General features: G+C 37.2%; 3 protein-coding genes and 1 non-coding gene across 9 annotated transcripts; 1 reads left to right on the forward strand and 3 right to left on the reverse strand.

The window, feature by feature from the left end:
• The first annotated feature begins 329 nt into the window (after positions 1–329).
• On the forward strand, positions 330–8326 carry LOC100258790 (two-component response regulator-like APRR1). Of its 6 annotated transcripts, XR_009464582.1 has the most exons (9): positions 353–573; positions 682–781; positions 919–1381; positions 2361–2522; positions 2624–2757; positions 3347–3511; positions 3873–3975; positions 5951–7380; positions 7986–8326. XR_009464582.1 is itself a non-coding variant. In XM_010665042.3 (8 exons), the coding sequence occupies exons 3-8, from the start codon at positions 1225–1227 to the stop codon at positions 6889–6891; spliced, it is 1662 nt and encodes a 553-aa protein (XP_010663344.1). In that variant the 5' UTR covers positions 353–573; positions 682–781; positions 919–1224; the 3' UTR covers positions 6892–8326. The 6 variants fall into 6 exon arrangements, 5 of the variants coding, with proteins under 5 accessions (XP_010663347.1, XP_010663344.1, XP_010663345.1 ...); XM_010665042.3 differs by having other exon boundaries at positions 5951–8326; XM_010665043.3 differs by having other exon boundaries at positions 682–764; positions 5951–8326.
• A 755-nt stretch (positions 8327–9081) lies between these two features.
• Positions 9082–23103, reverse strand: LOC100248505 (vesicle transport v-SNARE 13). Its single transcript, XM_002284566.4, has 6 exons — positions 22266–23103; positions 21953–22070; positions 20076–20134; positions 19797–19985; positions 10228–10398; positions 9082–9455 (listed from the first exon to the last, which is right to left on the reverse strand). The coding sequence occupies exons 2-6, from the start codon at positions 22044–22046 to the stop codon at positions 9303–9305; spliced, it is 666 nt and encodes a 221-aa protein (XP_002284602.1). The 5' UTR covers positions 22047–22070; positions 22266–23103; the 3' UTR covers positions 9082–9302.
• Positions 10300–19787, reverse strand: LOC132252804 (uncharacterized). Its single transcript, XM_059734080.1, has one exon. It carries the CDS (start codon positions 17499–17501, stop codon positions 16407–16409), a length of 1095 nt encoding a protein of 364 aa, XP_059590063.1. The 5' UTR covers positions 17502–19787; the 3' UTR covers positions 10300–16406.
• On the reverse strand, positions 19482–19686 carry MIR3638 (microRNA MIR3638). Its single transcript, NR_127891.1, has one exon. It is a non-coding gene; the product is annotated as a microRNA MIR3638 (primary transcript).
• Positions 23104–23193: the final 90 nt, after the last annotated feature.

The following is a 23193-nucleotide window of genomic DNA, read 5'->3' on the forward strand; positions in this document are numbered from 1 at the left end:
CGTATCTAATTCAACTTCATTATTGGATTTGGTATGTTCTAAGTAGATGTTGTTTACTCTACATCTAATAGCTCTACACAATGTGAAATACGACAAAACGTGGGTGAGGATTAGAAACCTAATGGTTAGTTAAAAGTCGCTTAGAAGTGAAGTCACATGTAGAAAGCTCAAAGCATCACACATACATGTGGGGTGGTGGGGCCCAGGGCAGAGTAAATGGGAAACACACACCCTCCATATGTCGCATTGAAAAATCTTTTGCTTGTTTCCAAAAACAAAAATAAAAATCTTTATGAGCAAGTGCCCACATTTTATTTCCCTTCTATCGTAGATCTTCTTCACGTGACGTGGCCGTCTCTCTATCACTACCACTATCCACACACGCGCTCCAATATCTTCCTCTTTTCCACGTCCCCTTGCCCCCTCCTTATAATCCCCTCTTTATCCTCGTAACCTCTCCATTATTTCCATCTTTGCTTTTTCTTTGTTTTCGAAAACACTTTTTATTGTTTTTGGAAATTTGTTTCTGTTTTTATCGTCTATCAAATTTTCGATCATGTGTTAATTCTGAATGTAAGTTTGCCACTAACGCCTCCACAGTTCCTTTTTTCATTTTAATTCATAATTAATAAAATATCTTTTTATGTTATTATTATTATTATTTATTGATATTATTAACAGTAGAAAGAAGCTGAGTGAGACGACTGAGAAGAAGGCTTGGGTGTCACTCGTTGTTTGCAGGGCCAATCGCTAGTGGTGCTAACGTGCGCCTCTCTCTGCTGTCTGCAATCTAACCATTGATTTCCTTCTTTTTGTCGTTGATCCTCGATTCTGACTGTTGGATTGGCTGATTACTCTCATTTGCTCCACTTGCTTTAAATAATATTCTTTTATTCATTGCTTTCTGTTTGCGGATAGGGTAAACGTGCGCCAGCCTTTGCAAGCAGCATCGCCTTATTCTTCTCTCTCCTAGGTTTGGGGTTGGGGTTCGTATCTTGAGGGTGTACGGACGCTGATTCTGATCTGTTAATGGAGTCTTGCACCGAAACCGGAGAAAACGAAACCCTAACCCTATTTTGTGTCCCAATTTTGAGCGGAAAAGCGAGAGATGTCATGGAAGTTCTCTAGTATTACCTGTAACACCGATCGGGGATAAGGCGGTGTTTGGCGGTCGACGGAATTGTCATTTTTTATGTTGTGTTAGTGTTTCCTTGAATTGCTTGGATGGAGATGGCGCGGAATGAGATTGGCAGCGGCGGAAGTAACAGTAAGAGCAGTGATTCCTTTATCGATCGAAGCAACGTGCGGATTTTGTTGTGCGACAACGATACCAAGAGTTCGGACGAGATCTTCACTCTTCTCTGCGGGTGCTCCTATCAAGGTACGTTTTTTTTTTTTTTTTCCTTGGTAATATTTTGAATTTTGAGTTCCTTTTTTTGGAGTTGTGAAGAGATTTTAGTTTAATTGTTTCCTGTTTTATGGATCATGTGGATTATGGAAGTTTGATTTGAATCTAGATTGTAGAAGTTTAAGTTTATCTATATATTTGATAGGCTTGCTTGTATATAATTTTTTATCCGTAGTAGAGATTTGTTGATAGGAAGTTGAGTTTGCATTTCTTTATATTGAAAATGCAAAGAAGAACTGAAGTTAAACATAATATTTTCCCAAGGAGATGGTGAATTTTAGCCAAGCTTGTGGTGAAGTATCTTGTAACATGATTGTAGTCGAGGGTTTTTATTTTTATTTTTTTCTCTTTTGGTGGTGGGAAATGTTGTCTTGACATGATTTTCCTCTGAGACAAATGGATTTTTGGGCTTCATTTGTTGCTGTTGGATGCTTTTATTTTTTGGGAACACTATTGCTATAGTTATAACGGCATGTCTTTATATTCATCCAGAACAAACAATTGTATAAAATTTTATTTGAAGATTTACACATTTTGGGAAGGGGGCAAGCATTTCTGGTTTTGGCTGCCATCAGCTATCCATGAATGGGTTTGTTCAAAGACAACCAACTCAAATACTTGCTTTCCACAAAGAGATACCTCCTATTTAAGTGTGCATAGCCTGGCAGTGCCTTAATGTTTTTTAGCAGGAAACTTTTCCTTTTGAAGTCCAAAAATAATACAAAAATTTATTGAATTTCCCAATAGAGGTCAATATAGTTGAAGAACAAGCTCCTCAGGCCTGAGTCCACCACTCATCTTGCTTATGAGTCAATTTGTTTTTTGTTCCTTTGTTCTTTGATTATATTTTGAGAAAGCTCCCTGCTACTGTTACACTGCTTGAGATACTTGTATCCATTTCCTGAGGAAACATGCATTTCTCTGCTAACTATGGATTTATGTTGCTTAACAGTAACATCAGTGAGGTCAGCTAGACAGGTGATTGATGCATTGAATGCTGAGGGACATGATATTGATATCATACTCGCTGAAGTTGACCTTCCAATGACCAAAGGCATGAAGATGTTAAAGTACATTATGCGGGATAAGGAGTTGCGACGCATACCCATTATCAGTAAGCTTGACATATTATTTTTTTTCTTCTGTTTTTCCTAGTAAACACTTCAACTTAGGGGATTAAAACTGATCTTTATTATCTGCTTTTGTTTTGTTAAGTGATGTCTGCACAGGACGAGGTTTCTGTTGTTGTGAAGTGCTTGAGACTTGGTGCAGCTGACTACCTTGTAAAGCCTTTGCGCACAAATGAACTATTGAACTTGTGGACTCACATGTGGAGAAGGCGGCGAATGGTCTGTATCACTTGATCTTGGCATTTAGTTGTTTCAACTTTCAACTTCTTTTGGTGCACTTTCTAATTATTTCTCAGAGAACTTGGTCTCCATCACTAAAAACTAAGCATTGGTACATATGACGCAAACACAGGGAATTAAGGCCAACCTTTTTTCTCCTTGGAGATTGTTGCAGAAAATAATATGGTTTTAGACTGTAAGCATTCATTCTATAAGTTTTTCAAGCTGGCTGTCATATATTTCTCTCTATCCAAAAGAATTCATGGCCTTTTATTTACCTGTCCTTCTATATAAAGCAAAGTGGCTTCAACTGATTCCAAGTGCCAACTCTTTGCGTCTTTGTCATGTGTGTTTGCACCTCATATCTACCATTAAAAAAATTTCACGGTATCCCTAAAAAGGGAAGATGGTTGGGTTGGGCATGAGAGGCCTTCAGGCTTATCTGTTACCCAGTGTCCAGTTAAGGGATTCCGCTTTTCTGGTTATCTAGCCCATTTTTTTCTGAGAAAAGAAGTTTCATCAGTTACCAACTTATGTCTCTAGAAGAAATATTCAGATTTTTTATTCATGCCATTATTTATGTTGACAGCTTGGACTTGCAGAGAAGAACATCTTGAATTATGATTTTGATGTGGCAGCTTCAGACCCTAGTGATGCTAATACAAACAGTACTATGTTCTCGGATGACACGGATGACAAGTCACGGATGAGTGCCAATCCAGAGATGGTTGTTTCAGTTCATCAGGAAGATGAGGTGAGTTTAGTTTAGAGGATGAAGTCCAGTAGCATGGGTTAGAAGCAGCAAAATATTTGGAATCTGAACTAAGCAATTTCTCCAATTGGTTGGTTCCATTTGGTTAGGGAAAACCAGCATTGCATGGTGAATAAACTTTCAACCGAGCTTAGTATTAAAATTCTCTAATTGCAAGTAGTAGCTATCTTGCCCTGTTTGCTTGTGAAATGCTGGAAATCTGTTTTCGTGCGCAATATATTCATCCTTTTTATATTGTTGTCTTATTCCAATTATTCCTATTCCTTGTTGCAACTTCATGGAAGGTGAATGATGTTTAAATTAATCTGTTATGCATTTGTATTTGTCTGCTTTCCCTTTACAGTCTAATGCTACTATTGATAGCACTGATGTTGCTGCTGAGCCTCCAGTTGTGAATCAGTTGGAATGTCGGCCTGATGTTCCAGGAATTAGTGACAGGCGAACAGGTGTGTTTCTCCTCATCTTTCTGCATCAATTGCTGCATACTTTTGGGTGATTCATTAGAAATGAAATAACAAAGGTGATCAGTATTGCATTAATAACTCCATTCCTTTCTTTAAGCATTTGAAAAATCTCTATATGGTATATAATATCAGTAACAAGATTTCATGAAATGAGCCCTTTTTTATCTTCTTCTTGTGATCACTTGCATTTTATATGTTTTGTATGTCTCTAAACGCATTTGGAAAATAAAACGGAGTAATTTTTGTTTGATGGTTCTTCCAAACAAACATCATATGTTCTTTTTCATTTTCGTGCGGGATATCACAAATATGATGGTTATTTTTTATTTTTTATTTGGAAAGAAAAATGAATCCCTTTATTTACTTTATGGTCTTATTGTTGCTAATTGGCATGGTAATGGTGATATGCGCCAGAACTCAGTTTAGATATTATCTGCAACACATATAATCTCTCTCTCTCTCTCTCTCTCTGTGATAAGAAAAAGGAGGAAGCTTAGTAACACATACCAGGGGGGTTGTTGTTAACCCCCCAAGTGCATGGGAAGTGGTACAAGTTTACATCAAAAGAAATCCAAAGAAAGAAAGCAGATGGCAACCAAATATAATATGAAAGGATTTTTAAAAGAAAATATGAAGACAAAAAACAACAAGGGACCATATTGGAGCACTGAAATAGGTAAAATAGAAGTGTCACTGTATATAATATAATCCAAAAGTTCACTGAAATATGTAAACATTTTGGTCTCCCATTCTGAAGAGTTTGCTAAAATTACCAATTAACCTTGCATGAGTAAGAGTGAAATTCAATTTAATTTTTTTTTTGGAAAAAAGGATTGTGGTGAAGGGATATTACATGAATATGTTTTCTTATTTATATTTCTTTGTTTTACATATAAGAATATGTGCTAACATACATAGTCTAGGTTGTGTGGAACTTAAAAGTGTTCTTAAGTTGCCAATATTCTTTGTACTATTAATGCCACTTTCACCTTGTTACTGAAGAGGTTCACATGCTATGAGTAATTATGATCTTTTCCCCAAGAGATGCAAAGAGGAGACAGACACAACAAGGGATCAGAGAGAGATAAGGTGCCTATTACTGTTGGTGGTTAAGAGCAGTTTCTAAGGCAATTTAAATAGAGGACTATATATGTTTCTAAAACTTTTTGGTCATAGATCAGAGGGGCGACTTGTTTATTGGACATAGTGTATATGGTTAATTTGTTGGGGTAAACCATAATTATTTTATGCAAAGTGTAATTTGTTGCATCTTGTTGAATAGTCTAGTTTCTTCATGAAAATTGTGGGATTGCAGAAGATGGCTGACACTTAGAGCAAACTTCACAACCTGCTGTAACCAATTTTGCGATGTGCATTTCCTATTTTTTGCTATTCTATGCATCTTTGTAGATCCTTAGTGCTAAAGTTTCTTCACGAAAATTTTGGGATTGCAGAAGATGGTTGACACTTAGAGCAAACTTCACAACCTTCTGTAACCAATTTTGCGATGTGCATTTCCTATTTCTTGCTATTCTATGCATCTTAGTAGATCCTTAGTGCTAAAGTTTCTTCATGAAAATTGTGGGATTGCAGAGGATGGCTGACACTTAAGAGCAATCTTCACAACCTTCTGTAACTGATTTTGTGATGTGCATTTCCTATTTCTTGCTATCCTATGCATCTTAGTAAATCCTTAGTGTTAAAGTTCAAGTAGCTGCACCATATACTGATAACAACAAATTCTTATATTTATTATCAAAGCATACCTCACCATATCCCATTACATGGTAAATATGTAGTGTTAAATAATGGATAATGTACTCTGCTCTTACTACCCTCACTGGGAATAATAACTGCAATCCCATCTAATAGTAAAGAGTACAACTATTTTTAGTATTTTGCTCCATATCACCCTTCCCCCTGGAAAATACCTATTAAGTTCTGGTTATTTTTTCAGGACAACTTCTTTCAGGCCCAAAAAAGAGTGAACTGAAGGTTGGTGAGTCTTCTGCCTTCTTTACATATGTCAAATCAAGCATGATTAAAACCAATTCTCAAGGGATTCCCAACATCAATGAAAGTGCTCCTCAACATTCAAGGATGGAAGAGAGAGTTCAAGCATGGAGTGAAAAGGGGGTTAATGATACCCAAGAACATGAAAATGGAGAGGCATGGGAAAACTATTCACAAGGAGATGACTTTCCAAGCAGTAACAGCATCCCTGATTCTCTTTCTGTGGAGATGTCTTGTACCCCTCCTGCACCAATCGAATTTGTACAAGGAAGGAACTCGAAGGGAGAAGAGTTCTCTCAGGTGCCAATTCATCCAAGAAATGAACATCAAGTTGATATTTCAGGGTTTCCGGGGCACACTGCTTACCCATATTGTATGTCAGGAGTGATGAATCAAGTGATGATGCCATCATCTGCACAGCTGTATCCGAAGAGCCTGCATGACATGCAAAATAATGCTACTACTTCTGCCATGCTACCTCAGTACAATCATCTTCCACAATGTCCTCCCCATGTGCCTGGAGTTGCATCATTTCCTTATTATCCAGTTAGTATATGCCTGCAACCAGGTCAAATGTCCACTACACACCCCTGGCCATCATATGGAAATTCATCTTCCACTGAAGTGAAATTAGGTAAAGTAGATAGAAGAGAGGCTGCCTTGATAAAGTTTAGGCAGAAAAGGAAGGAGCGTTGTTTTGACAAGAAAATTAGATATGTGAACAGAAAACGACTTGCTGAAAGGAGGCCACGTGTGAGAGGACAGTTTGTGAGGAAAATGAATGGTGTAAATGTGGATCTTAATGGGCGACCTGCTTCTGTTGATTTTGATGAGGATGAAGAGGAGTATGAGGAGGAGAATGCATCAAGGGATTCTACTCCTTGATGCATTCTCCCGGGGATGATCCTTTGGGATATCATTGTTGAGCTGCTAGTAGTTCCCTTGCAGTTAGAAAGCTTTTGTTCTAAAAGTTCCTGTGCCTTTCTCTGTTCACTTGGCAGCTGTCCATGCTCTCTTGGGTGAATGGGAAGTGGTACTTGGGCATTTCTATCATATTGATGCTGGGGGGTATACTACTTTAAGCATGCCAATATCCATTTCCTTCACTTGCCCATTGAAATAGGGGTGGAACATGTTGCCACTTGTTGCTTATCCTGTTTTTAAGGCCAAATGTGCCACTGGTTCACCTTGCTTAAATAACACAATCACAAGGAGCTTTTTGATCAGGGTTAACACCTGCAGGTTGGGGATAATGGACCCAGAAGCTCCATACACTATCATTTTCAGTATGCAAATCCGTATGGTTGGATTGCCTCTCCAGTTTCTTTGAAGAAAGGCTGATGGATTCTCTAAAATACTCTTGAAGGAGAGAAGGTAACTTCATATGGGGTTTTACAGCCAGATCAAATGTATTGAAGCCACTCTGACATTTTCCTCCTACTTTTTGAACTATTTGGAAGTTTTATATCAGTTTAACCAGTTAAAAAATGCTACATGTAGTTTGCGTCAGTATATGAATCACTTCTTCATTTACAGGCAACATTTGGTTCTGACTACCACTAATCCAACATGATACTTTTCTACACCAATTTCTTGTCATAGCGAGTCAAGACTGTTTGTCTTGGGAGTTGGAATGTTCCAGCTTCACTATCATAAACTTTGATGCCTGCATCTTCACTATCATAGGAATTGAAGTAGCTCTAGCAAGATGCTTAACAAGCTTCCAGCAACCATTCTGGCATTCTTGCAGGTGCTAGAGGGCAGGAATGGTGTCACTGTCAACAATGTCTATATTTGATTAGTGATTTGCTTCTTATTTTGCCCCCACAGGTTTTGATTGCAAGGTGGGAACTAATCTTATAGGAGAAATGATTAGTTCGCTCAACATGTCTTGAGTGCTTCTCTGGTCGGCAAACTGAGACATGGTGTGGTTTTTCTTCTTAAATCAAGGGCGTTCTTACATTGTGTCTTGCTTGCAGGAGTATGTGTGGAGAAGGTGATTGGAAATTTTAGTGTGAAGAAGTTCAACTCTTCAGTGCTGAGATGTAAGGATGGCTATTCTTGTTTGTGGATATTCATGGAGTGCTAGAGACAGTTCAAGAATGTTGAAAATAAAAATTTATTGGAATTCACAAAATTATATTTGCAAAGAGTTTCAGAGGCATTATTGTTGAAGGGAAGCACAAGAAATCAGTCAAGACTCGGAAAGCAGCAGAGGAGTTACTTTCTGTCACAAAGTATATACTAATTTTTATTTGACATTATGTAAGGTTATCATTGTCTCCTATCAATCAAGGAAGCAGCTGAGGTATTGCGAGGAGACCGTTTTGTGAATGATCCCCACTTTGATAGTGCTCACAAACATCCATATGTTCTGAGGCACGGTGGCTAGTAGGTCAGTTGCAATTGGGGGAAAGTGCTGGATCTCAAAATCCAATGTTTGACTCTCCAGGTCGCTGCCCTCAGCTCCACTATCCATTTGGGTTGTTACCTGATAAGATTGACGTGTGAAATGTGGTAGGCTCCAGTTCCACTTGCTTTCCTTTCCCAACATCGACCAGCCACTCTCTTACGACTTTCAGGACTCAGACTCCGGATTCCAATTCGTAATTCAATTCCCTTGATAACTCCAACTGGAAGGAGATGGAAAGCAACTCCAATGGGGTGGACAGAGAAACCATCCAACGCTCTCATTTGACTAGGACTAGAGGTCCCCCTAGAGGTGATCAAGACATCATCCCAAGGATACAACGTGGCTGGTCTCTTGTAAATTAAAATTCTTTTGGTCCCGATGCTGAAGAATTAGATCAGCATAGAAGACGATACGGGAAAAGGAAGCTTTCTCCAATTTGATCTTCGTGGGTTTCAATGTCTTGAATCGATATCCCCGAGGATCATATGGGAAATAAATAAATAAAATAGAATGGCAGCACCAAGAGAATATCATGTAACCTTATCACAGGAAATGCAACAAAGCTCCAAAAAACACTATGCAAAGATGAGAACCGAAACAACACCAAAGACCAAGTCCAACACAATCTCCAAAACGTGACCCAAAAGGCCGAGGAACAGATGGAAAGCAAAACGAGAACAAGCTTCTTGATTTTTCAATGCCCAGTTCCTTATGTTTAGACAAGGACAGGATAACTAAGGCAAAGAACTGAGAGCTTGAAAACATAAGATGTAAGGCAGACACCCAATGCCGCACACATAAATTTATATAGAAATCAGAGTGCATTCAATTACACACACCAATCCAAGATAATGCCGAAGGCTGAACAATTCGAATTTATGGGCTAATGAGCCAGCTTGAAATAAAGGATCAAAATGATTGCAAGGACTAGGGCAGCAATTACGGAGCCGATGATCCATTTGTTCCTGCTCATCCTTCTTGACATAGCCGTCAGGATCTTCTTGCTTTTGCTAATATTGTCATCCACTCCGTGGAGCTGTACAACAAAAGATGGTTATCAATGAATTGTCAGCCCAACAATCTGATAAAAATTTGACTAGAGCTAAACTTCTAGTGGCTGATAAATAAGCCATACCTAGGTCTCCACCGCAAAGCTAAGGCTATGTTTGGTTCTAGGAAAGTACTAAAGAGACGAAGAAAAAAAAAAAAGACAGACAGAAAATGATTTGTGTGTTAAAAAATGCTTAGGAGAAAAGGAGGGGTAAATGCTAAAAGTACTTTTTCCCCATTTTCCTCAAGAAATGGTGGGGAAAGTTTAAGAGAAAATGCATTCCTTATAAATTTAAAGTGTGTTTGGTAGTGATTCTAGAAAATATTTCTAGTCTTTTTAACACTTAAATGATAATTTTAACTGTTAAAAAGGTTAAAAGTATTTTCTAAAATCACTGCCAAATAGGCTTTTAATCTTTTTTCCCTCAATTTCTCCATGAACCACCAAGGAGAAAAAATTTACAGTTTTTCCTTAACTTTTTTGTTTCTTCTCTTTTTCCCCTCCATTTCCATTCCCTCAAACTTCCTGGAAACCAAACAAAGCTTAAATCTAATTAGTACCTCCCCTGTTGGAAAAGACCATTTGACTGGAGAGGGAGGTGATGGAAACAAAACTATGGACAGTAGATAAAAATCTCTAATCCACTATAAGAAAACAAAACTAGAAATGAAAACTAGCCAAAAGGAAAAAAAGCAATGAATCTAAGAGACTAGAAATGAACCATATACTGGAACAGAAGCACAGGTAAAGGACATACTGTGTTATGGGCATGTAGGAGAGACTGGCGTTGTTGGTGCAAATCTTGAAGGATTGAAACACCAAGTTCTTCTGTTTCAAGCATTGTTCTTCTACTCTCCTTAATTCGGTCACCGGACTGATTCAATCTACCTGTCGACATCAATAACCTTGTTTTCTGATCAGCAGAAACCTGTCCAATAAAAACAAGAATGAGTATCAGCAAGATTTCTTTGCAGGGCTGTTCTAAATGGAAGCTGTAGATCATTTAAAAATAAATCATGTGCTGTTTCCTCCAATTTGCAAATGAGATAGAAAAAGCTAGCAACATGGAAAAGTAAACAATGTTGAAACACAAAAACTTTCAAGTATTATTATGCAAGAAAGAAGGTCTAGTCCTAAAACACATCTCAAGCAAGACACATGACTTAATATCAGCAAAAAGATTATTAGTAACGAGGATAAGATTAAATACATTGTTATCCTGCCTGGATTGTGAGCCATCACCATTGCTATTAATGAGAGTAAATGTAATTAAGGTATATGAGAGGAATAACACATTATGGACATCAGGCTTGTAACTTGAGTGAGGCCCATTATCCAGCACACCCTTAAAAGGGCAAGGTGTATTAATTCCTTGACTTGATGTTCACTTATGTCAGAATAGTATGAGGCACACCAGTCTACTTCAGGCACCTTGATGTAGGACAACCCTAGGATGGTTGCCTACACTCAAGGGTAGGTGGACTAAGGTTTTATTTTTTAGGGTGTAAGGAGAGGAACAAAGAATAAATTTTATGGCAAAGAAAATTATAAGATAAGAAATAGAGAGAAAGAAGAAACAATGAAGAAAAGATGGAAAAACCTTAGAGTCTCACTAAGGCCTTCTAGGAGTCTCATCTAGAAGAAAATCAATGGAGTCTCACCATTGAGGGTTGCAACCTTGCAATAAAAGAAAATTTAATGTTATTCTTTTTTTTTTTTTAAAGACAAAGAGACAAAATTAAATAAAAAACGCCAAAACAGGGGGCGTTCCCTATGTACACAGGCAGTATACAAAGAAAGCCAAACCCTAGACAACAAAGGAGAGAAAAAACCTAGAAAGAACAAAGTTAACCAACACCCCAATTACCCAACAAGTTCAAAAAAAAGAGATAGTCCAAGTCCATAAGTTGTTGAGACCACTCAAGAAGAGATCGAAGAAAGAGGTTCCTCAAACTCATATCTAACATCTCTTCCCCTTTGAACAATCTTCGATTTCGCTCTCCCCAAATACACCAAAACAGACAAATAGGTGTCATTCTCCAAACTATACTCCTTTTCTTCCCTAGGCCCTTAATTTTCCATTCAAGAAGCAAATTTCTCACTGATTCCGGGAACACCCACACCACCCCAAAGGAATAAAGCAACAAAGTCCAAAGCTTCCTTGTCTTACCACAATGAATTAGAATGTGATCCGCCGATTCCTCATTCTCTTTACAGAGATTACATCTATTAACCATAGACCAACCCCTCCTCATTAACATATCAACTGTAGAAATTTTACCCCAAACTGCTTCCCAAGCAAAAAAACGGGTTCTCAAAGGGGCATATGAACCCCAAACCTCCTTTGCTGGAAATAAGGGGTTGTTCTCCGCTTTTAAAGACCTATAATAAGATTTAACAATAAATTTTCCTTTCCTCTCTATCTTCCAAACTAAAGAATCCTCCCCTTCTTGAACCTTTATTGCAGAAATGTGATTCAACAAACGATTCACCTCCTCCAATTCCCAATCTTGAAAGGATCTTCTAAATTGCACCTCTCAACCCCCTCCACCACCTCCTTGTCTCCCCCAAAGATCAGCCACTACAGCAGAATTATGGGTTGCAATTCTGTACAGCAAAGGGAAGAGATCCTTCAGCTTAGAATCTCCTACCTAAAAGTCCCACCAAAATTTAGTGCGCCTCCCATTTCCAATACGAATACTAGTTCTAAGATAGAACTCCTCCCACCCCTTTCTAATGTCTTTCCAAAGGCTCATCCCATAAGGCTCCCTTACCTCTCTAGTGGTCCAACCCCCTTCCTCCTCTCCAAATTTACCTACAATGACTTTCCTCCAAAAACTCTCCCTTTCTAAAGGAAATCTCCAAAGCCATTTTCCAAGCAAAGCATGATTGAAGTCCTTCAAATTCCTTAGCCCCAACCCTCCATGCCTCTTATCTTTGCAAATAACTGCCCAACTTACCAAGTGGATCTTCCTTCTCTCCTCCAAGTCTCCCCACAAAAACTCCCTTTGAATTTTCTCCAATCTAAGTCTCACTCTTCTTGGGATCACAAAGAGAGACATAAAATAGATTCATCAATTCATTCCTTTGATTTACATTGATTAGCCTATTTATAGGCTTATCTAAGAAATCCAAAGTCTACTAGGACTCTACTAACCTATTATGATTCTAATTATAATTATAACATCTAAAGTCTACTAAGACTCTAATAACCTATCATGACTCAAATTCTAATTATATTATAACTCAACTAGCTAATCCTAATTAGACTCTAACAAATACCAATCTCAATTCAATTCTAATTAATACTAATCTTACTTAAAGTTTACTTAGGTCTTCCCTTTCTTCCTTGAATAAACTTTAAAAGGCTTTCCCCCATCAATTCCCCCCGGCTTGAAAGAACTCGGCCCCGACGAGTTAGATGCTTGATACAATTCATAAAGATCGGGGTAAACTTCTGAAAATCCATTGTCGTAATCCATGTATTCTCAATGTGTGGTTTGCCTCGCCATTTCACCAAAAAAATTTGGTATCCACCTTGTCGAATAGACACAAGTTGATCATCAAGAACATACTCGATCTCAGGATGTGGGCTAAGAGTAGGTGGTAATTGATGATCCAACTCTTCACTTATATTGTTGTGATGGCCATGGGAGATAAACAAATCTTCCACATTAAATATTGGACTAAAATGCAAGTCTGAAGGGAGCTCTAACAAATAAGCATTCTCACCCAACCGCTTTAGTACCCGAAATGGACCCATTTTCTTAGCTTGAAGCTTTTGATATGTGCTCGGATGAAATCTTTCTAGTCATAGACGAACCATCACTAGATCACCTTCTTGAAACTGAATATATCTTCAATGTGCATCTGCTGCCTCTTTATAGTTCTCATTGTTGATTTTGATTTTTTCTCATACCTTTTCATGTATATCTCGTATATGACGTGCAAATGCATTACTATCTTGGCTAGTGCGGACAGAAGTAGGCAATGGTATAAGATCAATAGGTTGCTTAGGTTTCAACCCATATACCACTTCAAAAGGTGAGTACCCGGTAGTATGATTAGTGGAGCTATTGAAAGCAAATTCGGCTTGTGGTAAGACATTGTCCCAGTTTCTCAACTGATCTCTCACAATGCATCTCAAAAGATTACCAAGGCTATGATTGACAACTTTTGTTTGTCCATCAGTTTGAGGATGAAAAGAACTTTAAAACTTTAATTGAGTACCTAGCTTGGCCCACAAGGTTTTCCAAAAATAGCTCATAAACTTGACATCGCGATCAGAAACAATGGATTGTGGTAATCCATGCAATCGAACTACTTCTTTAAAGAACAAGGCAGCAACATAAGAAGCATCCGAAGCCTTCTTACGTGGGATAAAATGTGTCATTTTGGAAAATCTGTCAACCACAACAAATATAGAATTAAAACCCCATTGTGTCATTGGTAATCCAAGTACAAAATCCATGCTCAAGTCTTCCCAAGGTTTGGATGGAATTGGTAACGGTGTATATAACCCTGTATTTTGCTTTGAACCTTTTCCTACTTGACATGCTCGACATTGTTTGATAACCTTCCAAACATCCTTCTTTAAACTAGGCCAAAAGAAGCGATCTTCCACCAAAGCAATGGTCTTATCTCGTCCAAAATGTCCACCCATTCCACCTCCATGAAGTTCCCATATGACATGATCACATAGGGAAGTCCTTGGTAAGCATAAATGATTTTTATAAAACAAGTACCCTTCTAAAATCTGGAAATCAATACGTGTTGCTTTTGAACCACTCAAAAGCGAGGAATAAACATCTCCAAAATCAGCATCATTGTCATAGCAATGCTTTAATTCTTCGAATCCAATTGTAGTGGTTGACATGTTTACTAAGAGAAGGGCTTTCCTACTAAGGGCATCGACTACTTTATTTTCAATTCCTGCACAAATGCTTTAAATTAAAGGTAAACAGCTGAAGAAAACTACTTCATTTTGCATGTCGAGAGTTAAGCTTCTTTTGAGAATTAAGATATCGCAAGGCTTCATGATCCGAATACAAAACAAATTCCTTGTAACTGAGATAATGTTGTCAATGCCTAATTGCTTGCACCATCACATAGAATTCAAGATCATATGTGGAGTATTTTTTCTTTGCCCCATTGAGCTTCTCACTAAAAAAAAATGTCCCTCTTGGCTAAGAACTGCTCCAATTCCCACATGGGAAGCATCACAAGCCACCTCAAATACTTTCTCAAAGTCTGGTAGACGTAGGATAGAAGGGTTTACCATCTTGGATTTGATTTCTTCAAATGCCTTGTTGGCCGCCTTGGTCCAAATAAATAAACCAGGTTTCATGCATTCAGTAATTGGGGTCATAATAGAGCTGAAATTTCGAATAAATCATCGATAGAATGTAGCCATTCCATGGAAGCTTCGCACCTCATGGATATTTGTTGGTACTGGCCAATCAACAATATCTTTGATCTTCTCTGGATCTGTTTCAACACCCTTAAAAGACACAACAAAGCCAAGAAATACAACACTAGGGCTCATGAAAGTACATATTTTCAAATTAATGTAAAATTTCAGCCCTAAGAGTGCACATTACTTGCTTTAAGTGTTCCTCATGATCTTCACAAAATCGACTATAGATAAGTATATCATCAAAATAGACAACAACAAACCGTCCAATAAAAGGTTTCAATACCTACATCATAACCCGCATGAAGGTACTTAGAGCATTGGTTAGTCCAAACGGCATGACTAACCACTCATACAATCCATCCTTAGTTTTGAAAGATGTCTTCCATTCATCCCTTGGTCTAATACGTATTTGATGATATCCACTTCTTAGATCAATCTTTGAGAAGATTATTGATCCAACCATCATATCTAGCATGTCATCAAGTCTTAGAATTGGAAATCGATACTTGATTGTGATTTTGTTGATTGCACGACTATCCACACACATCTGACATGATCCATCCTTCTTTGGCGTTAGTAGGGCAGGAACTCCACAAGGACTTAGGCTTTCACGAATAAAGCCTTTAGTAAGTAATTCATCAACTTGCCTTTTCAATTCAGCATGCTTTGTTGGATTCATTCTGTAGGTTGGTAAATTTGGTAATGATGCACCGGGAATCAAATCAATGGCATGTTGTACGTCACGTAGAGGAAAGAGTTGATTAAGTAACTCTGTAGGCCACAAATCAAAAAAGTCATCAAGGATTTTACGTACGTTTGCTGGATATTCCTTATCTTTTTCTTTAAATTCTTCCACTTTCCGAGCCATTAAAGCAAAAATAACTTTAGTTTCCTTACTCTCATTTTCAAATTGACACATAGTAAGTACATTTTTTGGTTGTGCCTCTTCCTCTGACTTCTTAATTGGAGGGACTTCTTTCATTGGACAAAGGATCTTCTTACATCCATTGTGTATGAGAGCATATGTATTTTCATAGCCGTCATATTGAACTCTTCTATCAAAAAGCCAAGGTCTTCTAAGTAAAATATGACTTACTTTTATGGGTAAGACCTCACACCATACAGACTCTTCAAAGTCCTTACCAAAAAAGAATGTTACTAAGCAACAAAAGCTTATCGGGATGGAGGTGTCATTAACCCATGCTACTCTAAATGGATGTGGATGTCACTCTGTTTTAAGGTTTAGCTTCTCAACAAGTTCTTGCGAAGCTATATTCAAACTGCTACCTCCATCAGTGATCATGGTGCATAATCTCCCTTGGCAAGAAATATGTGTTTGGAAAATGCTAGTACGTCGCCAATCTTCTTCTCCTTTTACCTTTGGGACAACCAATAAAGGTCGTACTACAAGACTATACCCTTCCGTCATACCATCATAGTAGTCACATTCTTCACTAACTTCATCTTCATTGTAGGTCTCTTCTTCCTTTGGGTAACTCTCCAATTCAGATTCTGGTTCTTCAACACAAAAGTGTAAGCCATTGGTTGGGCATACAACGGCATAATGACCATGCCCACCACACAAAGCATAAAGGAGCCACGTCTACTTTTCTATCTTCAATACTCATTGAAGTTTTACCCTTATTACCATACTTATGAGCCACATTCGAAGTTTGTTGAGTGTTGCCCCCACCATTCACATGATTAGAAGTTCTGAAGTTTGATGTGCTTAAAGGTTTGCTTGTTGTCCTGTTGGAGAAAGTGCTCCCAATTTGTGAACTTGGACGCCTGGAAACCTGAAATTTGAGGTCTTCTATTTTGAGGGCTAGTTGATAAACATCACCTACGGTATAAGTGTGTGCAACTATCATCTCAAATTGAATCTCCATTCGGAGTCCAACTTTGTAGCGGGCTGCAAGTTGAGCATCACTTTCCTGCACTTGATTTTGAATGCTCAATTCATGGAATTCTTCTGTATATTCTTCAACAGACTTGGTACCTTGTTTAAGGGAAAACAATTTTGTATACATAAGTTGTTCATAATCAGTTGGGAGAAAGTGATCCTTCATCTCGTCCCATGTGTTAATAGGTGGTTGGCCAGTTCTATGAACTTGATTCTCAATATTATGCCACCATAAACGTGTTGCTCCTTTCAACTTTGCCTTCACAAAACGAACTTTTCTATTTTCGGGCATTGCATACCAATCAAAGTAATCTTCCATTGACATAATCCAATCAAGAAAAGCTGTTGGATTTAGTTTTCCATAAAATTCAGCAACTTCAAGACGTACCTTTTTAGTCACATCATCATCTAGCTCAAAAAGTTTGGCCCTTCTTTGAGTCCCCATCATAAAATTGTCTTGTTCTTCGCGTGATCGACTTGGCAATTGTCTAAATTGATGACTTGCAATCTCCTTTTCAATTGGTCGTTTTTCTTGACTCTTTTCTAATAACTTCATGATCTCATCAAGTTTGCTATTTAGTTGTATTATAGCATCTTGATGGGATTGTTGTGTGGCTGAAATTTCCTCCAAGCGTATTGTAGCGACATCTTGATTGCTAGAAGTTTTTTTGGAACTCATGCTTGCATAAGTTGCTTTGCTCCTTAATTGCATATGTCTTCAAGCCAAGAACTTTGGCTCTGATATCAAAATTGATGTAGGACAACCCTAGGATGGTTGCCTACACTCAAAGGTAGTTGGACTAGGGTTTTATTTTTTAGGGTGTAAGGAGAGGAACAAAGAATAAATTTTATGATAGAGAAAATTATAATATAAGAAATAAAGAGAAAGAAGAAACAATGAAGAAAAGATGAAAAAACCTTAGAGTCTCACTAAGGCCTTCTAGGAGTCTCACTTAGAAGAAAATCAATGGAGTCTCACCATTGAGGGTTGCAACCTTGCAATGAAAGAAAATATAATATTATTCATCAATTCATTCCTTTGATTTACATTTATTCTAAGAAATCCAAAATCTACTAGGACTCTAATAACCTATTATGATTCTAATTCTAATTATAACATCCAAAGTCTATTAGGACTCTAATAACCTATCATGACTCAAATTTTAATTATATTATAACTCAATTAACTAATCCAAATTAGACTCCAAAAAATATCAATCCCAATTCAATTCTAATTAATATTAATCCTACTTAAAGTTTACTTAGGTCTTCCCTTTCTTCCTTGAATAAACTTTAAAAGGCTTTCCCCCATCACACCTACTTTAGGTTAAATATATATCATATACAGTTCCTACTCACTAAGATACCTGGCCAAAGATGCCAAAATCCATATCAGCCTGTCTTACCAAATAAAGAGGGAAAAAAAGTTTATGGAACAAATTAACTTTGATCTCTTTGCTTTCTAGCATCTGCAATAGACTCCCTGACACTTATAATCAACCACAGATGCCCTTTGTCACTCTTATCCAGTTTTGGGCCTTTTTTCATAGGTTCCAGTTTTGGGTCCTGTAATTTTTTATCTGCACCTGTTCAAGTAGACAGCTACTACTATTATATACCAAGGGTGTATATGGCTGCTTCGTGAGACTCTTCCTTCTTTATCAACAAATATTATCAAAAACAAAAAACCTATATATTATAATTACTTCCAGGATCTTGTTATGACAAAATAAGTACATAAAACAGAATAGCAATAAGACATGCAAAGGTACATGGCAGGTTAAATCCATTGTTAGTTTAAACCACAAAAGCCTGGGAGCCATAGAGATTTAATGGAAATTTAAGAAAAAATTACACCAAAACACAACACACAGAAATTACTCCTGAAATAAAAAACAATAATAATAATAATAAATAAATAAATAAACAAATAAAACAAAATAAGTCTTCAACCAAACCAATTATAATAGGGAAAAATGTTTAAACCCTGGCTTATTTCAATCATTTTGAGAAGATAAAAAGATTCATGCGAAAACAGTGTTTTGTCGTGATTTACTGGATGATTAGGTTATATAATGATAAACAACTGTTATAAAATACCCAAAAATTATGATGAACCACAGAAACCCTTTGCTACTCTTATCCAGCTTTGTTCTCTAAGTTCAATCTGTAACTGTTCAAGCTGGCAACTCTTATTTTCATATACCAAGGGTGAATATATGGGCTCGTTTTTGAGCCCTTCCTTTTTTATGAACAAATATTATCAAGAATAAACACCTATGATGATATCACTTCCAGGTTCTTGTCAGGAAAAAACTAACTATACCAAAAGAGCCATTAAGATATGCATAGGTACATGACAGGCCAGCTCCATTTTCGGTTTAAACCACAGAAGCCTGGGAGTCATAAAGATTTAATGGGAATTTAAGAAATATATACACCAAAACACAATGTGAGGAAATAACTCCTGAATCAGGTTATTTAGGCAAAGAGTTTAAACATTGACATTACTTTGATAATTAAGAAGTTAAAACCATTCAAGGAAAAACAGAGTTTCAAGGTGATTACTGGATAATACATCATAATAAATACTCGTCAAACTTCAGAGAATAAAAAATGCTTGAATCTATATAAAAATAGTAGTAACAATATGAATCTAAATTTGGAGTTCAAGAAAAGATAATGGGAATGAATATAATGATGAATAATAAACTGTTGTAACTACCTTTATTTTTTGTTTGCCCTCGGTGCTTTGGTGTGCCTTTTCATGCTTGTTGCTAATATATATTTTTGCCTATATATATATATATTAGCAACAAGCGCGAAAAGGCACACCAAAGCACCCAAGGCAAACAAAAAATAAAGTAGTTACAGCAGTTTATTATTTATCATTATATATATATACATATATTTGCCTATAAAAAAATATATTAATCCATATATAAAATAAATGCTTCATAAAGATGATAAGAAATGAGTGAAAGAGAAACTGATCAAGAATACATACTGTCATTGTATCTGCCATTCCTGACTCCAGCAAATTATCTCGGGCAGCCTGATTGGTATTAGCTGATGTGATTCTTTTAACCTCATTTTTCACATTGTTTAGATCAGTTTTATATTCTCTTAACTTAGCAAGAAGCATAGCCTTTACACTTGGCTGCAAACTCCTTGCCTCAAGATCCATTTTCCGGATCTGGTGAAATTCAGGAAAAGATCACTATACAGATCCAATGATATAGTAAGAAAGAAATATTTTAGCTGTGGAAAATATTTTCTACAATACCAAAGCATCAGCATCATCCAATCCAGCTTTTATTTCAGAAACCTTCTGCTTCTTCTGCTCTGTGAATCATGAATATACGAAACCATTATCAGTCATAAAACCATAATGAACAAAGAAGATATAACAGTTGTATATATCATAATTCATAAGTACATCTATTTTTTTTTATAGGTATATATCATAAGTACATCTATGCAAACCTTAATCATTGGTTAACTCCAAAATACAAAATCATGCCCAGCTTTCATATCAACTACTGAATAAATTCATAAAAATCTATTACCAAGACCAGAAAACCACCATCAACCTCTATTCATTATTTAGTCAAGGCATCAGTTACTAAATTTTAAACAGAATCTAAAAGAAACCATGTCCATGCACCAATATACTGTGGCAGTATATTAGCCACAAATATGTGTTATAAGGAAAAAAAATGTCTCCACTAGATCAAGAATTGGTTTTGTAATTTTGAATTCTCCAAGGGTTCAGAAAGAGCAAGCTCATCAGAAAAACTCACATAGGATGCATAGCAACTACTATGCAGCCAAAGTTTCTAAATTCAGGCTGCCAAATAATTGTTAACTAAAGCATAGAATATTATTCATGGAAAAAGAAAAAGGGGGAAAACCCTCAACCATCTAAAGGAAAAGCGTGGACCTTTTTTTTTGGATCATATAGAGCTCTGACTACTCTAAACATAATTTTCCCACTGCAAAATAAGTTTAAATATGCACAAAACCAAAGTTTGGACTTGATGCCATCTAAAAATAGGGAAAGACAAAAGTTAATCTACTAGAAGCTGTTTTGGATAGAAAATCCTATGCAAAAGACCATTTCAAAACATACAAGCACAAGACTAGAATAATTTTCCTTTATTTCCTCTGCAAAGCACCAGAAATTACCTTCCTCATGTTCTATGGTCTTATTTGACAAAATAATTCAAGGGAGTTCTTTTCAGGTGGTTATTTTTAAGGACTCAAAGATATGTGGTACTTGTGGAATGCTCTTGTACTCCATCTCCAAGTGGCACTCTTCTCTCCTATGGTAGTTATGATCATGGTTCTTCTGAAAATTCAGGACAATCTGGAAATTGAGATATTTGTAGAAACCATTTGGAAGATTCTCTACTCCTAACAGTTGTAGGAATGCTATTAGAGTGAGGCTGCCCTTCGCAAGGGAATTACAGAAGCTAGATCTACAGAAGTGAATATTTTACTGAAAAGGGAGTCCAAAAAAATGGGGCTTGGAAGAATACTCCAGGTTCATGGAGGTTAATTTACACTATGAGGGAGGTAATAGAATTGCTTTAAGGTGGCGATCACTTTTAAATAAGTTCTGTGATATGCTAACAAGGAGACTGGTTCTTTAGTAAAAAGTGAAGCTGAACTCTTGAGAAGTTGAGAAGGCGCTTGTACCAGCCTTAACATGGGTCCTGAGTAATCTTTGTTTAATATAATAAATAAATAAATAATGATAAGGAAGAAGAAGAAGAAGAAGCCATCACCAAGTGACCATCCCACCAAACACAGTTCCGCATGAACTGCATACAGTTTTCTAATCTCTGGAAAAAAATTTTGTCCACGAGGTAATGGCTATCCAGACCCAAACTTGCCTATTTATTGATTGGCAGCCGAAAACTTTTATCTTTATTATTTCCCAATCTCCATACAAGTCCACAGCCAGTAATGAAAATCTAAGAGATTATAAACCTAAATATGTTTAACAACTGCAAAATCAAACCTACATATTAATCATTTATCATTATCGACATAGGATGATGAGAAAACTACAAAATAATAAACCAATCCGCATAAAAATTCAAATTGCCAACAAAAAGTACCAAACCAATACAAATTCCTCTCTCACTCTTATCTTACCCCCATTAAGAAGACTGGCAGCAGTACATTTCCGCGATAAATTCGCGGAAAGCTCGCAATACTGACGCTCGTATCCTTCGAATACCTGGCTCATATTGGATCTGAATCTCTCACCAACCTTGATTAATCAACGAAGGAACAAAAAATTAACCTAATTATGCTCAAATAAAAAGTAAAAACTTGAAAATTGAATTGATACCCGATCAAAATGGATGCGACTTCCTACAAATCATTTGATCATATATTCGTGGTTCGCGATTTGCCGATCCATCCAAATTAAAAGAAAAAAAAAAAAAAAAGCGCACAAGCGTACCGGAATATGATCGGAACAAGGGTGGAAACCGCCGGAGGTCCGCCGGAGAAATGTCGTGTTGGGAAGGTTGTGAATCGAACGATCTGGGTAAAAGAAACTCTAGAATTGGGGCGCCTGGACCCGCTGAGTTGGATACCAACGTGTTTTTAGCTTTTTACCACAGAGCGTGAAAGTCCAGTAATGCCCCTGCTCAGTTTGGTTAATTACGGACGCAACCATTATGACGTGGGCAAATAGGAATATAGGAATATCACCCACTTCTCATGGGCACACCTGTTTGATAAATTTGGTCAGAGAGAAGAAGAGACGGAAAGAAACCAAAGTGGGAAACTCTTCCTCACGGCACATCATCAACACGCACAATCCACTACATTCCGCATCCCTACCGGAGGCATCATGGGTCCTGCAGCACCTTCCAACTTGTGAGAGTGTCGGCAGTTTGGATGACTTGGGCGCCTTGAAAGCAAGTCTCATCCATTTCGTTTCTTTCACCTCGTTTCTCCTCACCCACATCAATCACTGAGAGGAAGGTTGAGCAAGTGGGCATTCGGGACGAAGGCAATAGCAATTAGCCAGGAAAATTATCTCCGAAAAGCTTCCTTTGATTAAAAAAAACAAAAAAAAAAAAAGGTCAGTTCTCATTAATCCTTTTTCCAATCTAGGTGAACACCCAAAAGAGAAGGGGAATTAAGGTTAGAGGTAACTAAAGCGTAAATGCATATGCATATCCTAAAATATCTTTTTGGCAACCTAAAAGGTAAGACGAGCTATGGTCACTCCAGCTTTGGGCGATGGTGGAGAGGTATATGCTTCCTGTAAAAGAAGAATCTCCTGATTCTCCTCAACATGAAATGTCTCCTCAAATTATTTTTAAAAGTAAGGAATATGCTAGGAAAGTATGGAAAGATGGTTTTCAAAGTTTGCAAGC

Source organism: Vitis vinifera, chromosome 17 (genome assembly GCF_030704535.1).
Source record: "Vitis vinifera cultivar Pinot Noir 40024 chromosome 17, ASM3070453v1".
NCBI classification, from domain to species: Eukaryota; Viridiplantae; Streptophyta; class Magnoliopsida; order Vitales; family Vitaceae; genus Vitis; species Vitis vinifera.

Bases quoted from the DNA above. Each gene is read 5' to 3' on its own strand.
- LOC100248505 (XM_002284566.4), bottom strand. From the start codon at position 22,046: ATGAGCCAGGTATTCGAAGGATACGAGCGTCAGTATTGCGAGCTTTCC. The intron at 20,135-21,952 runs GTAAGATAAGAG...CATGATTCACAG, and splicing joins TGCCAGTCTTCTTAATGGGG to AGCAGAAGAAGCAGAAGGTT. The intron at 10,399-19,796 runs GTATGTATTCTT...TTTATTGGACAG, and splicing joins GAATGGCAGATACAATGACA to GTTTCTGCTGATCAGAAAAC.
- LOC132252804 (XM_059734080.1), bottom strand. From the start codon at position 17,501: ATGCAATTAAGGAGCAAAGCAACTTATGCAAGCATGAGTTCCAAAAAA.
- LOC100258790 (XM_010665045.3), top strand. From the start codon at position 1,225: ATGGAGATGGCGCGGAATGAGATTGGCAGCGGCGGAAGTAACAGTAAG. The intron at 2,523-2,623 runs GTAAGCTTGACA...TGTTTTGTTAAG, and splicing joins GCGACGCATACCCATTATCA to TGATGTCTGCACAGGACGAG. The intron at 3,512-3,872 runs GTGAGTTTAGTT...TTCCCTTTACAG, and splicing joins CAGTTCATCAGGAAGATGAG to TCTAATGCTACTATTGATAG.